At 73.7% G+C, this 13276-nt stretch overlaps 2 protein-coding genes across 4 annotated transcripts in view; one reads left to right on the forward strand and one right to left on the reverse strand.

The window, feature by feature from the left end:
- GET4 (guided entry of tail-anchored proteins factor 4) lies at window positions 1-9918 on the forward strand. Of its 3 annotated transcripts, none has more exons than XM_051835245.3 (9): window positions 1-245; window positions 4451-4529; window positions 4958-5039; window positions 5501-5650; window positions 6657-6795; window positions 8609-8749; window positions 8839-8914; window positions 9038-9110; window positions 9366-9918. In XM_051835245.3, exons 1-9 carry the CDS (start codon window positions 97-99, stop codon window positions 9452-9454), a joined length of 978 nt encoding a protein of 325 aa, XP_051691205.1. In that variant the 5' UTR covers window positions 1-96; the 3' UTR covers window positions 9455-9918. The 3 variants fall into 3 exon arrangements, with proteins under 3 accessions (XP_051691205.1, XP_051691204.1, XP_089176839.1); XM_051835244.3 differs by lacking the exon at window positions 1-245 and adding an exon at window positions 1993-2115; XM_089320713.1 differs by lacking the exon at window positions 1-245 and adding an exon at window positions 2016-2038.
- ADAP1 (ArfGAP with dual PH domains 1) overlaps window positions 9791-13276 on the reverse strand; it is a 24520-nt gene continuing 21034 nt past the window's right edge. The window contains exons 6-11 of the mRNA XM_089320714.1: window positions 12964-13110; window positions 11995-12078; window positions 11840-11902; window positions 11507-11578; window positions 11187-11415; window positions 9791-11042 (exon numbers count right to left, since the gene is read on the reverse strand). Of these exons, the coding sequence (XP_089176840.1) occupies window positions 11014-11042; window positions 11187-11415; window positions 11507-11578; window positions 11840-11902; window positions 11995-12078; window positions 12964-13110 (624 nt within the window). The 3' untranslated portion in view covers window positions 9791-11013. The remainder of the gene's footprint in view (window positions 11043-11186; window positions 11416-11506; window positions 11579-11839; window positions 11903-11994; window positions 12079-12963; window positions 13111-13276) is intronic.

The following is a 13276-nucleotide window of genomic DNA, read 5'->3' on the forward strand; positions in this document are numbered from 1 at the left end:
GGCGTGGCGCGGCCGCGGGACGGAAGCCGGGAGGGAGTCGCCGCCGACCGCCCCTGCGACAGCGACAGCGTCAGCCCTGCGCGGAGCGCCGGCCCGATGGCGGCGGCGATGGCCGAGCAGGAGAGCGCCCGCAACGGCGCGCGCAACCGCGGCGGCGTCCAGCGCGTGGAGGGCAAGCTGCGCGCCAGCGTGGAGAAGGGCGACTACTACGAGGCGCACCAGATGTACCGGACGCTCTTCTTCAGGTAGCCGCGGCGCGGCGCGTCCGCCCGGCCCGGCCCGCCCCCGCCCGCCTCCTATTGGTCGCGCCGCGCCAGCCCGCGCCCCCATTGGTCCGCGCGGCTGCCTGTCGGAGGCCGAGGCCGGCCGGGCGCGGGGGGCTGGGGCGGCGGGCGGGGGGCTGCGGGCGGCCGGCCCGGCTTGACCCGGCCTGACCCGGCCCGGCGCGGCCGCGGCCTCCCCTCCGCGAGCTGCGAGCCGGCTGGGGCGTCCCCGCGGGCGGCACGGCCGTCGGGCGCCCTGACCGTGGGGCGACCCCTCGGCGCGGCCTGCGGCCCGGCCCGCCCCCGGCGCCGGCGTGGCCGCCATGCGAGCCCGCGGCTCAGGCCCGGCCCGGCGCCCGCTGTTTCGTGAGGCTGAGTTTCGGGGCAGGTTCGGTTCTCGGTAACTCGCGTGGGACGTGCGTGCCAGCCCTGGGGCCCGTGGTGAGAGTCGCTGGGCTTCGTGCGCCGCGCTGGGCTCTGGAGGGCTCGGCCCGGGGCCCGGGGCGCGGGGCGCGGGGCGCGGGGGCGCGGGGGCGCAGGGTCTGAGGCCCCGGCCGGGGGACACCGGGCAGAGGACGGGCGTGGGGCCAGCACCCCCGTCCCGGGCAGAGGACGGGCGTGGGGCCAGCACCCCCGTCCCGGGCAGAGGACCGAGCGTGGGCCCAGCACCCCCGTCCCGGGCAGAGGACCGAGCGTTGGGCCAGCACCCCCGTCCCGGGCAGAGGACCGAGCGTGGGGCTAGCACCCCCGTCCCGGGAAGAGGACCGAGCGTGGGGCCAGCACCCCCGTCCCGGGAAGAGGACCGAGCACGGGGCCAGCACCCCCGTCCCGGGAAGAGGACCGAGCGTGGGGCCAGCACCGCCTTCCTGGGCAGAGGACCGAGCGCGGGGCCAGCACTCCCGTCCCAGGAAGAGGACTGAGCACGGGGCCAGCACTCCCATCCTGGGCAGAGGACCGAGCGTGGGGCCAGCACCCCCGTCCCGGGCAGAGGACGGGCGTGGGGCCAGCACCGCCGTCCCGGGAAGAGGACCGAGCACGGGGCCAGCACCGCCGTCCCGGGAAGAGGACCGAGCACGGGGCCAGCACCGCCGTCCCGGGAAGAGGACCGAGCACGGGGCCAGCACCGCCGTCCTGGGAAGAGGACCGAGCACGGGGCCAGCACCGCCATCCCGGGCAGAGGACTGAGCGTGGCCAGCACCGCCGTCCCGGGAAGAGGACCGAGCACGGGGCCAGCACCGCCATCCCGGGCAGAGGACCGAGCGTGGCCAGCACCGCCCGTCCCGGGAAGAGGACCGAGCACGGGGCCAGCACTCCCGTCCCAGGAAGAGGACTGAGCACGGGGCCAGCACTCCCATCCTGGGCAGAGGACCGAGCGTGGGGCCAGCACCCCCGTCCCGGGAAGAGGACCGAGCGTGGGACCAGCACCCCCGTCCCGGGAAGAGGACCGAGCGTGGGGCCAGCACCCCTGTCCCGGGCAGAGGACCGAGCGTGGGGCCAGCACCCCCGTCCCGGGAAGAGGACCGAGCGTGGGACCAGCACCCCCGTCCCGGGAAGAGGACCGAGCGTGGGGCCAGCACCCCTGTCCCGGGCAGAGGACTGAGCGTGGGGCCAGCACCCCTGTCCCGGGAAGAGGACCGAGCGAGGCCAGCACCGCCCTGCCTTGGCGTCTGTTGCCTCCACAGCCCTGCTGTGCCCGGGGTAGGGAGTGTGTGTGGAGTCCCGGGCTCCTGGCCGAGGAGGAGGTGTGAGTCGCTCTCCTAAGTGACCTGAGACAGGTCTGGTTCCGGAACCTTCTGTGCAGTGACGCCCGGCAGTCAGGCTGCGAGGAGATGGGTTCAGGAGGAGGTTTGAGGTCGTGCAGCCTTCACCCCGGGGTGGTCATGTCCATGCCCGTGGGCTGCCTCTGGGCGCGCTGGCTCCCCGCGGCTGCCGTGGGCTGCTCTGGGCGCGCTGGCTCCCCGCGGCTGCCGTGGGCTGCTCTGGGCGCGCTGGCTCCCCGCGGCTGCCGTGGGCTGCTCTGGGCGCGCTGGCTCCCCCGCGGCTGCCGTGGGCTGCTCTGGGCGCGCTGGCTCCCCGCGGCTGCCGTGGGCTGCCTCTGGGCGCGCTGGCTCCCCGCGGCTGCCGTGGGCTGCTCTGGGCGCGCTGGCTCCCCGCGGCTGCCGTGGGCTGCTCTGGGCGCGCTGGCTCCCCGCGGCTGCCGTGGGCTGCTCTGGGCGCGCTGGCTCCCCGGGGCTGCCGTGGGCTGCTCTGGGCGCGCTGGCTCCCCGCGGGCTGCATCGCTCCTCGGGGAGCAGTGGTGTGGGGTGTGTGCGCACCGCCCCGTCTGGACCTGCGCCCCCGAGATGAGACGGGTGCTGGTCTTGGGGACCGGGATGTAGGTGTTTGCCTGGTGACTGATCACGAGTGTCTCTTCCTGGAAACACACTGCCTCGCGTGGGCCAGGTCCGCAGGGCTTGGTTGTTAACCCTTAAAGCTGGTTCACTCCCAAGGCGGAGCTGGGCCAGGCTGAAGCCAGGAGCCTGGCCCTCCGTCTGGGTCTCCACGTGGGTGCAGGGACACGGCACTGGGCTGCCGTCCACGGCTTTCTCAGGCCGTGAGCCGGGAGCTGGGGAGAGCTGGGGCAGCCGGAACTCCAGGCGGCACCGCGGGCCTGGCCCTGGTGTGACCCTCAGTGGACGAGTGCGTCCATGGAGGCTGCGTTTCTGCCAGACCCCCCACTGGGGCCCGGGACGCAGCACACGCGTCCCCAGGTGCACTCTGGGAGTGCGGCCTCTCGGAAGTGGGAGTCCCCGAGTTAGCTGGGGTTCTGATGTGTGTCATGCGTTTGCATATTGCCAGGCAACCAGTCACGTGGGCCGGGCCCGCCCCCCAGTGTCTGCCGTCAGCCCTTCTGGGTTGATGGGCTTCTAGAACCCCGCACAGTGCAGTCACAGTGGGGGCGCCTGTTTGGATTCTGAATGCGCTGAGCGGGGTGGGGGTCCCTGCGGGTGTCTTAGTCCGCTTTGTTGCTGACGGGGTCTTCGCCTGCTCAGTCCCGTGGCTGCGGGGAGCGGGGAGGGGCCGGCAGCTCAGGCCCTGGTTCCTGGGTCGCTTGCTCAGCCGGTGGCTGTTGGACCTGTCCCCGTGGACGAGGAGCGAGCTGGGTTTCAGGCCCCGTGGAGGGTGTGTGGTGCACACCCAGTTCCCCGGTGAGCTGGTCCCAAGAGCTGCTGGGGACACGGGCGGCTGTGTCCTGGCCACGCCAGCACTGAAGCCCCTGCCACGGCACAGGGTCGGACACCGTCTCCACAGCGCCTTGGCCTGTGTCTACGTCCCTGCTTGGCTGTTCCCAACAGCTGAGCACGGACAGAGCTGCCTCCAGCAAGCCCGTGCTAAGGCCCGGCCGGTCCTGGGGCACTCCCACGTTGCGTCGTGGGCATCAGCGCGTGGGTTCTGGTGTTCTGTGGGGGTTTTGCTTTGTTTGTAGAGGAAGGAGGGAGTGAGCCTGCCGTGGCCCGCGGTCGGCACCCACCTGGGAGCGGGGTCCTGGGGCTCTGCGGTGGACGCCGGGACCCTCACCGGGCAGGAGGCGCAGGCGGGCTGAGCCCTGTCGGCAGTGCGGAAGTCCTGAGGCTGCCCACCCCCCACTGGACCTGGGCTGCTGGGCCCCTGCTCTGGGCACTGTGGTCCCGGCAGCCCCCTCGCGGCCAGGACCCCACCCCAGGAGTCGGGTTCCTCGCCTTCCGAGAGTTCTTTCTCGTGGTTGGGTCTCCTAAGAGGTGGTCGGCGGGGTGAGTTTGTCGCAGGCCTCAGAAATCCAGAATTGAGTGCTGTCGCACGTGGGCAAGAAACGTGCTCGCCGGTCAGGTCAGGGGAGATGGCACTGTTCGGTGCCCCCGCCGTGCCTTTGGGCCCGGGTCCCCGTGAGGGTGTGCCGAGGATTCGGCAGCACGTGCAGGGCGCGGAGGCTGGGGGCGTCGCTGGCCGGGAGCCCCGTGTCGCACCCCTGCCCTTTGCCGTCCCTCGTCAGGTGGACAGGGCGTGGCGCGGCCTGTGCGGCTGAGGCCGCCGGACTGCTGCCCTGTGTGTGGACGGGGCCTGCCCGCCCCGTCTCCCCGGCGGCGTGCTCCCGAGAGCCCGCGGGGGCGCAGGTCCACTTCCGGGCTGTGGGTGCCCGGGCTGTTCTCACGCTGCTCTCTCTCCCGCAGGTACGTGTCCCAGGGCAAGCACACAGAGGCCCGCGAGCTGCTGTACTCGGGGGCTCTGCTGTTCTTCAGCCACGGCCAAGTACGTGTCGGCGATGGCCAGGGGGTGCCGGCGGGTGTTGTCAGGGTGCTGGTGGGTGTTGTCAGGGTGCTAGTGGGCACTGTCGGGGTGCTAGTGGGTGTTCTCGGGGTGCTGGTGGGTGTGGTCGGGGTGCCGGCGGGCGTTGTCAGGGTGCTAGTGGGCATTGTCGGGGTGCTAGTGGGCGTTGTCGGGGTGCCGGCGGGTGTTGTCAGGGTGTTAGTGGGCGTTGTCGGGGTGCCGGTGGGTGTTGTCAGGGTGCCAGTGGGCGTTGTCGGGGTGCTAGTGGGTGTTGTCGGGGTGCTAGTGGGCGTGGCCGGGTTGCTGGTGGGCGTGGCCGGGGTGCCAGTGGGCGTGGTCGGGTGCAGGCAGCCCTGTGCCCTCCCTGCGTGGCCGTGCCCCGTCTCTCACCTGTGGCCCTTGTTCTGCAGCAAAACAGTGCTGCGGACCTGTCCATGCTGGTCTTGGAGTCCCTGGAGAAGGCGGAAGTGGACGTGGCCGAGGAGCTGCTGGGTGAGTGGCAGGCCCGCACGCTGCCCCCTGCTGGTCTGAGCCAGCCTCGCCTGCGACTCCTTGTGTTGGGGGGCCGCTCCTGCCGAGCCGGCTCTGTGTGGCCCTTACAGGACGAGCTGTGTTGACGGGCGGCACGGCCCGGCACGGCCCCGCGGTCACTGCCCTCTGAGCGACGCTGGCCTGTCGGCGTCCCAGCCTTGAGCTGCCCAACCAGAGGCCCGGGGGCCCACTCGGCCGTCCCTGCTCCTGCAGAGGGTGCGGCGGAGCCGGGGACTGGAGAGAGCTGTGTGCACGCTGGGGCCGGCTGCCCCCCACAGCCCACCCTCCCTGCACGCGGGGGCGCCTGCCCAGCTGTCTCTAGTCTGAGCGGCTGTTCCGCTGTGTGGCTCCTGCAACCGCTCACCCCGTGGTGGCCGCTGCCTGCGTCCCGGGCCCGGGCTGAGGGTCCGCTCTTGTTCCAGAGAACCTGGCGACGCTGTTCGGCCTGATGGACCCGAATTCTCCTGAGCGAGTGGCCTTCGTGTCCCGGGCCCTGAAGTGGTCCAGCGGAGGCTCTGGGAAGCTGGGCCACCCCCGACTGCACCAGCTGCTGGCCCTCACCCTGTGGAAAGGTGGGGCGGGGCGAGCCTCGTCCATGGTCGTCATCGAGGCCCTGGGGGCGGGGCACGGGGCCAGCTGCCCTGGGGGCGGGGCACGGGGGACCAGCTGCCCTGGGGGCGGGGCACGGGGGACCAGCTGCCCTGGGGGCGGGACATGGGGGCCAGCTGCCCTGGGGGCGGGGCATGGGGGCCAGCTGCCCTGGGGGCGGGGCACGGGGCCAGCTGCCCTGGGGGCGGGGCACGGGGGACCAGCTGCCCTGGGGGCGGGGCACGGGGGGCCAGCTGCCCTGGGGGCGGGGCATGGGGGCCAGCTGCCCTGGGGGCGGGGCACGGGACCAGCTGCCCTGGGGGCGGGGCACGGGGCCAGCTGCCCTGGGGGCGGGGCACGGGACCAGCTGCCCTGGGGGGTGGAGCATGGGACCAGCTGCCCTGGGGGTGGGGCACGGGGCCAGCTGCCCTGGGGGCGGGGCACAGGGACCAGCTGCCCTGGGGGGCGGGGCACAGGGACCAGCTACCCTGGGGGTGGGGCACAGGGACCAGCTACCCTGGGGGGCGGGGCACAGGGGGACCAGCTGCCCTGGGGGCGGGGCATTGGGGCCAGCTGCCCTGGGGGCGGGCACGGGACCAGCTGCCCTGGGGGGCGGGGCACAGGGGGACCAGCTGCCCTGGGGGCGGGGCATGGGGGACCAGCTGCCCTGGGGGGGTGGGGCACGGGGACTAGCTGCCCTGGGGGCGGGGCATGGGAACCAGCTGCCCTGGGGGCGGCGCACAGGGGACCAGCTTGCCCTGGACCATCTTGCTGGGGGGGGCGGTGTGCAGGGGGCGTCCGGTGAGGCCCGGGTGTCCTGCCTGGCCGGGTGTGGGCAGCCCGTCCCCTTGTGCCGGCCCTGAGGCCCAGCGTCTACGTGAAGGGGCCGTCTGGGTGTCCAGGGCTCTGTGGGGGTGTGCGTGGTGTAGCCCCCACGAGCGGGCGCGGGGGGGCGAGGGCCTGGGCGGAGACCTCGCTGTCGCCCTGCAGAGCAGAACTACTGCGAGTCGCGGTACCACTTCCTGCACTCGACGGACGGCGAGGGCTGCGCGCACATGCTGGTCGAGTACTCCACCTCCAGGGGCTTCCGCAGCGAGGCCGACATGTTCGTGGCCCAGGCCGTGCTGCAGTAGGTGCTGGGGGCGGGGCGGGAGCTGAGCGCGGCCGTGCCTCCCTGCTCGGGCCTGGCTCGCACCGAGCCCCCGTGGCGGGGTAGCGTGGGCGGCACAGGCCCCTGTGACGGGGGTAGTGTGGACGGCACAGGCCCCTGTGACGGGGGTAGTGTGGACGGCACAGGCCCCCGTGACGGGGGTAGCGTGGGCGGCACAGGCCCCCGTGACGGGGGTAGTGTGGACGGCACAGGCCTGCGGTGATGGGGTAGTGTGGGCGGCACAGGCCCCTGTGACGGGGGTAGTGCGGGCGGCACAGGCCCCCATGATGGGTTTGTTTAAAATCTGAGAGGCACCAGTCTTGGCGCCGTGGCACGCGGCGTGGCCACGTCCTCTGCCCCAAGCTCAGGGCACTGCCCGGGGAGCCCTGGGTTGCGCCTGCCGTGCCCCATGGAGAGAAGCCAGGGTCCGCTCCCCGCCCAGCCGTGCCGCAGCAGGTGTGCGCCGGCGTGCAGCCATGACTGCACGGGGGGAGGGGGTCTGCTGTGAGCCCCCGCCCAGAGCAGGGGCAGTGCAGGGAGGCGGGGTCTGCTGTGAGCCCCCAGCCCAGAGCAGGGGCAGTGTGTGTGGGGGGGTCTGCTGTGAGCCCCCCGCCCAGAGCAGGGGCAGTGCGGGGAGGCGGGGCCTGCTGTGAGCCCCCAGCCCAGAGCAGGGGCAGTGTGTGGGGGGGGTCTGCTGTGAGCCCCCACCCCAGAGCAGGGGCAGTGCAGGGAGGCGGGGTCTGCTGTGAGCCCCCAGCCCAGAGCAGGGGCAGTGTGTGGGGGGGGGTCTGCTGTGAGCCCCGCCCAGAGCAGGGGCAGTGCAGGGAGGCGGGGTCTGCTGTGAGCCCCGCCCAGAGCAGGGGCAGTGTGTGGGGGGGGTCTGCTGTGAGCCCCGCCCAGAGCAGGGGCAGTGCAGGGAGGCGGGGTCTGCTGTGAGCCCCCAGCCCAGAGCAGGGGCAGTGCAGGGAGGCGGGGTCTGCTGTGAGCCCCGCCCAGAGCAGGGGCAGTGCGGGGAGGCGGGGCCTGCTGTGAGCCCCCAGCCCAGAGCAGGGGCAGTGTGTGTGGGGGGGTCTGCTGTGAGCCCCCACCCCAGAGCAGGGGCAGTGCAGGGAGGCGGGGTCTGCTGTGAGCCCCCAGCCCAGAGCAGGGGCAGTGTGTGGGGGGGGGTCTGCTGTGAGCCCCGCCCAGAGCAGGGGCAGTGCAGGGAGGCGGGGTCTGCTGTGAGCCCCGCCCAGAGCAGGGGCAGTGTGGGGGGGGGTCTGCTGTGAGCCCCGCCCAGAGCAGGGGCAGTGCAGGGAGGCGGGGTCTGCTGTGAGCCCCCAGCCCAGAGCAGGGGCAGTGCAGGGAGGCGGGGTCTGCTGTGAGCCCCCAGCCCAGAGCAGGGGCAGTGCAGGGAGGCGGGGTCTGCTGTGAGCCCCGCCCAGAGCAGGGGCAGTGCGGGGAGGCGGGGTCTGCTGTGAGCCCCCAGCCCAGAGCAGGGGCAGTGCGGGGAGGCGGGGTCTGCTGTGAGCCCCCAGCCCAGAGCAGGGGCAGTGCGGGGAGGCGGGGTCTGCTGTGAGCCCCGCCCAGAGCAGGGGCAGTGCGGGGAGGCGGGGTCTGCTGTGAGCCCCGCCCAGAGCAGGGGCAGTGCGGGGAGGCGGGGCCTGCTGTGAGCCCCCGCCCAGAGCAGGGGCAGTGCGGGGAGGCGGGGCTGTGAGCGGAGGGGGGGGAGGCGGGGCTGTGAGCGGAGGGGGGGAGGCGGGGCTGTGAGCGGAGGTGGGGAGGCGGGGCTGTGAGCGGAGGGTCCCCGCAGGTTCCTGTGTCTGAAGAACAAGAGCAGCGCGCTGGTGGTGTTCACGACGTACACGCAGAAGCACCCGTCCATCGAGGGCGGGCCCCCCTTCGTGCAGCCCCTGCTCAACTTCATCTGGTTCCTGCTGCTGGCTGTGGACGGGTGAGCCCGCGCGGGGCGGGGCGGGGCGGGCGGGCGGGCGGGGCTGCGCTCACGGCGGCGCCGGCGTCACGCGGGGCCCTGTCTTTCAGCGGGAAGCTGACGGTGTTCACGGTGCTGTGTGAGCAGTACCAGCCGTCCCTGCGCAGGGACCCCATGTACAACGAGGTGAGGGCCGGCGCCTGGGGGCGGCCTGCTGGGGCCCGCAGCGCCTCGACCGTGTGTCCCGGGCTGGGGGTGGGGGTGGGCGCCCCGGCCGGCACCCCGTGCCTCACGGCCCCCTCCCCGCAGTACCTCGACCGCATAGGCCAGCTCTTCTTCGGGGTGCCGCCCAAGCAGACGTCGTCCTACGGAGGCCTGCTCGGTAAGGCCCCCCCCCCCCCCCCGTGGCTCCAGGGTGCCCCACGCCGCGGCCGCCCAGGCGCTCCCCGCTGGCCTTTACATTCTGTGTCGCGATCGGGAATCGCGGTTCTCGTGTTCGCCAGGGCCCCGCCTCCCGCGGCCGGGTGGACTTGAGGCCGCTGCGGGCAGGGGCTCCTTCCCGGGGCGAGGCCCTGGCCCTGAGTGGGAGCCTCCGCCCGTGGGGCGGCCCTGCTCACGCGCCCGCCGTGCCCTGCAGGGGACCTGCTGAGCAGCCTCATGGGCGCCTCGGAGCAGGAGGACGGCGAGGAGAGCCCCTGCGGCGGCAGCCCCATCGAGCTGGACTGAGCGCGGCCGCCGACGCGGGCACGGGTCGGACGGGCGCCCGCGACGGGGCTCCTCGCGCCGGCGGGCCCTCGGGCCGAGGCTGGCGGCGCCACGCCGGGCGTCTGTATGTGTGTGAGGCGGCCAGGCGGCTCGGGGCCCGTGTCCCCTGCGCTCCCCCAATAAAGCACAGGCCTCGCCGTGGCGCCGCTCTCCCGCTGCCTTGTTTGCCGGCCCGTGGGGAGGACGCGCATGTGGGCAGGCGGCCTGCACTCACCACGCCCGTCCCCGGGCCAGGGCTGCGGCCCCTCCGGCTGTCCCCGCGCCGTCCCGCCACCGCGCAGAGGCCAGCAGGCACCGAGAGGTGTGGACACTTTATTTCTTCACAATTGAAAGGGGGTTGTGGAGGACACGCGGCGGCCGCGTGCGCTGTGCGGGGCGTCGGGGAGCTCTGTCAGCACGCGTGTAAATAAATCCTTTCTACCGGCTCGCAGCGTGGTCCTCTGAGCGCGCGCGCCCGGCCCCGGCGGCCAGGGTCCTCTGAGCGCGCGCGCCCGCCCCGGCGGCCAGGGTCCTCTGTGAGCGCGCGGCCCGGCCCTGGCGGCCAGGGTCCTCTGAGCGCGCGCGCCCGGCCCCGGCGGCCAGGGTCCTCTGTGAGCGCGCGGGCCCGCCCCGGCGGCCAGGGTCCTGGGGTGGGGGAGCGAGGGCCCGGGGCCACCCATGGCTGCGGCCGCACAGAGCCGGCCCTTCCTGCCCCCACACCTCGGGACGCCGCGAGACCTCCGACACGCGTGATGTCCTGGGTCCAGACCGGGGTTCCCCACCAGCACAGCCACATCCTGGGCTTCGTATCACGCTTGTCCACGTCCTCCCACGCACTGCCCCCACGCGGGGCTGCCCGTGTGTGCACTCGACACACCTGGGGCCCAGTCTGGCCTGGGCGGTAGTGGACGTGGCATGAGGGGCGGGGCGGGGGCGCAGCTCCCCCCCAGTCGTGCCAGGCAGGGCTGGGAGGGGTCCGCCCCGGTCACCTGCAGGGGTGCTCTGTGCAGCTGGGGCGCAGGGCGCGCACACCGCGGCCCCCACCGTTGGCCCACCAGCAGCAAGCAGGGAGGGGTGAGCTGGGTGCGGGGCCAGCAGTGAGGGTGGGCGGGCGGGCACCGGCCATCATCAGCACCAAGTGTCTGGCACGCAGGCCACTGGGTCCCCACAGGCGAGGGCTGGGCAACCCGTCTGCCAAGCCAGGGGCCCGGGGGGTGGGGGCCTCCAGCCAGCAGAGGGTCCCCAGGACCGGGGCTGGGTCAGTGTGGGGACCAGGGCCAACGGCCCAGGCTCCAGGACCACAGCAGGTGCACAATAAATACTTGAGGGGGGGGCGGGGCAGGGGAGGGGCAGAGTCCCAGTGCCAGGCCCACGGGGCCCTGCTCCAAGCCAGGGGTCGCCTGGGCAGTCTGCTCGTGATGCGGCCCAGACCCTACCTGGCCGGGCTCCCTGCGTCCACAGCCCCTCCCTGGTCCAGCCTCCAGCTCCTCAGCCACGTCAGCCACGCGAGTCTGTGGTCCCCAGGTGGGCGGTGCTGCGCGCTAGGGCTTATGCTTGAAGTGGGCTTCCACTAGAAACAGAACGGGCATTGGCCTGGTCCCAGCCACACGGGCAGGGGTGCCCCATGGGCCTGGCCACGCCCCCACGGACCCCGCGGGCCTGGCCACGCCCCCGCCCCACGGACCCCGTGGGCCTGGCCACGCCCCCGCCTCACCTGCATACTCCTGGGGCAGCATGGGCCTGTCCACCACCTTCTGGAAGGCCTGCACCCACTCCCGCTGGTCCGCCTCGGTCTCACAGGTGAACAGGAACTTGCGGTCGGGCGTGACGATGGTGATGCCATGCGGCCAGTGGTGGCCCTGGGTGGCCGGCGGGAGCCCCCCCAGCACCGTGTAGCCGCTCTCCTTGCTGCCGATGAAGACCTCCCCACGGGCGAAGGCGTCCTGTGGGCGGAGCCAGAGGACAGGGCTGGGCTCGAGCCTGCTTCCCGCCCCCACCCACCCGCCAGGCGGCGCCCCCGGCCCAGCCCCTCACCAGGGGGTCTTTGAAGTACATGAGCCGGCGGTCGTCCATGGTGAACCAGCGTTTCCGGAAGCCCTCGGTTTGCTGTGGGTCAGGGGTGGTCGTGAGGGGGAGGCGCGGCCCAGCCCGGCCCTGCCCTACACACCCTCAGCCCTGCACACCCCCAGCTCGGCCCTGCCCTGCCCTGCCCTACACACCCTCAGCCCTGCACACCCCCAGCTCGGCCCTGCCCTGCCCTGCCCTGTGCACCCCCGGCCCTGCCCTGCCCTGCCCTGCCCTAGCCCAGCCCTGCCCTGCCCTGTGCACCCCCAGCAGGGGCTCCCGGGGCCGCCGGCCTGCACCCACCTTGGGCCCTGTCTTCTCCATGTAGCCTTCCTTCAGGTAGTTCCTGGAGAGCTTCGGCACCAGCTAGGACATGAGGGCGGTGAGGGCGGGGCCGGGCCAGCCCCCACCCCGCGCGCCCCCCCGCCCCGGCCCGCCACATGCCCCCGCCCACTCACGTCTGCGTCGCTGGCCCCGGGGAAGGCCACCTGCAGGTAGTGGAAGCGGGCGGCCCGCAGCGCATTGAACCAGTCCACAATCTCCTAGGGGCCGAGAACAGGCGCACGGTGGGCTCGGGCGAACGAGGGGGCCGCGGGTGGGGCCCGGGCAGGGGCGCACATGGCCAGGACGTGCCCACCGGGCTGAGGCCAGGAGGCCGCCGGGTTCTCGGGGGCCAGGCCACATGGAGCGAGGCTGTGGCCCAGGGCTGCCCGGGCCCCTCTGGACCCCACCTCTCATCTCCCAGGGCCACACCACGGACCATGACACCCAGCCAGCACTAGGTGGTCCCAACCTGAGGGCCCGGCCAGCCCACCTCTCCTCATCGGCCTCGGCCGCAGGCCCTAGGCGGCCGCCTGCCACACCACCCACCCAGGGGAGAGCAGGTGCCCACCGCCTCCTCCGGACCCTCCAGCCACAGGAAGTCCCCTCCCACCCCTGGCTGCAGGTTGGCTTGGCACTGGGCCACCCAGATGGAGGAGGGAGACCGCACGGCCCGGAGCACCAGGTCCTCCCGGAGTGGGCCTGGGACGGGTGACGGCAGCGTCGCACCGAGGCCGTCTCTGGGCCCTGGCCAGGCCCAGCTCCCCCACACCGGGAGCCAGCTGAGCAGAGACAAGGAAGCTTGGGGGACCCTGAGCCTCGAGAGCTCGCAGAAGCCACGCCGCCGACGGGCACGAGCCCGGGGGACGTCCCCGAGAGCAGAGCGGGAGAGAGGGGAGCCACGGGCCGTGGCCTCTGCCCGAGGAGGGGCTCCCAGGAAGGCCAGGGCGGCGAGGGGCAGGGCTGGGTGCCGCTGTCCAGGGACAGCCTCGGCCCCTCCCGGCGCCCACCCTCCCGCCCGCGGCCTCGGCCGCTCCCGGTGCCCGCCCTCCCGCCCGCGGCCTCGGCTGCTCCCGCCCGGGGCCTCGGCCGCTCCCGGCGCCCACCTTGCCGTCGTCGTGGTACAGGAAGATGTTGCGGGTGCTGTTGTCCTTCAGGTAGGTGAGCTGCAGGCCGTGCGGGTGGCCGATCTTGGCCGGTTGGAAGGTGGCGTTCAGGTGCTCGATCTTCATGACGGCCTTGGGCTCCTTGGCCTGGGGGGGAGGGCAAGGCTGAGGCCGGCGGGGTGGGCACGAGGGGCTGGCGCTCCTCACCGACACCCCCCAGGGGTCCCCAGGGCCCCCGATGCGCACTGGCTCGGGGATCCTGGCTGGCTCTGCTGAGGGGGTGTGGCCACGAGGCCCCCGTGGGCTCTGCACG

Source organism: Oryctolagus cuniculus, chromosome 19 (assembly GCF_051225735.1).
Source record: "Oryctolagus cuniculus isolate XC-2025 breed Fujian yellow rabbit chromosome 19, ASM5122573v1, whole genome shotgun sequence".
NCBI classification, from domain to species: Eukaryota; Metazoa; Chordata; class Mammalia; order Lagomorpha; family Leporidae; genus Oryctolagus; species Oryctolagus cuniculus.

Excerpts from the sequence above, each read along its gene's own strand:
- GET4 (XM_051835245.3), top strand. The coding sequence starts at position 97 with ATGGCGGCGGCGATGGCCGAGCAGGAGAGCGCCCGCAACGGCGCGCGC. Across the intron at positions 4,530-4,957 it reads TGTTCTTCAGCCACGGCCAA|CAAAACAGTGCTGCGGACCT; the intron begins GTACGTGTCGGC and ends CTTGTTCTGCAG. Across the intron at positions 5,651-6,656 it reads GGCCCTCACCCTGTGGAAAG|AGCAGAACTACTGCGAGTCG; the intron begins GTGGGGCGGGGC and ends GTCGCCCTGCAG.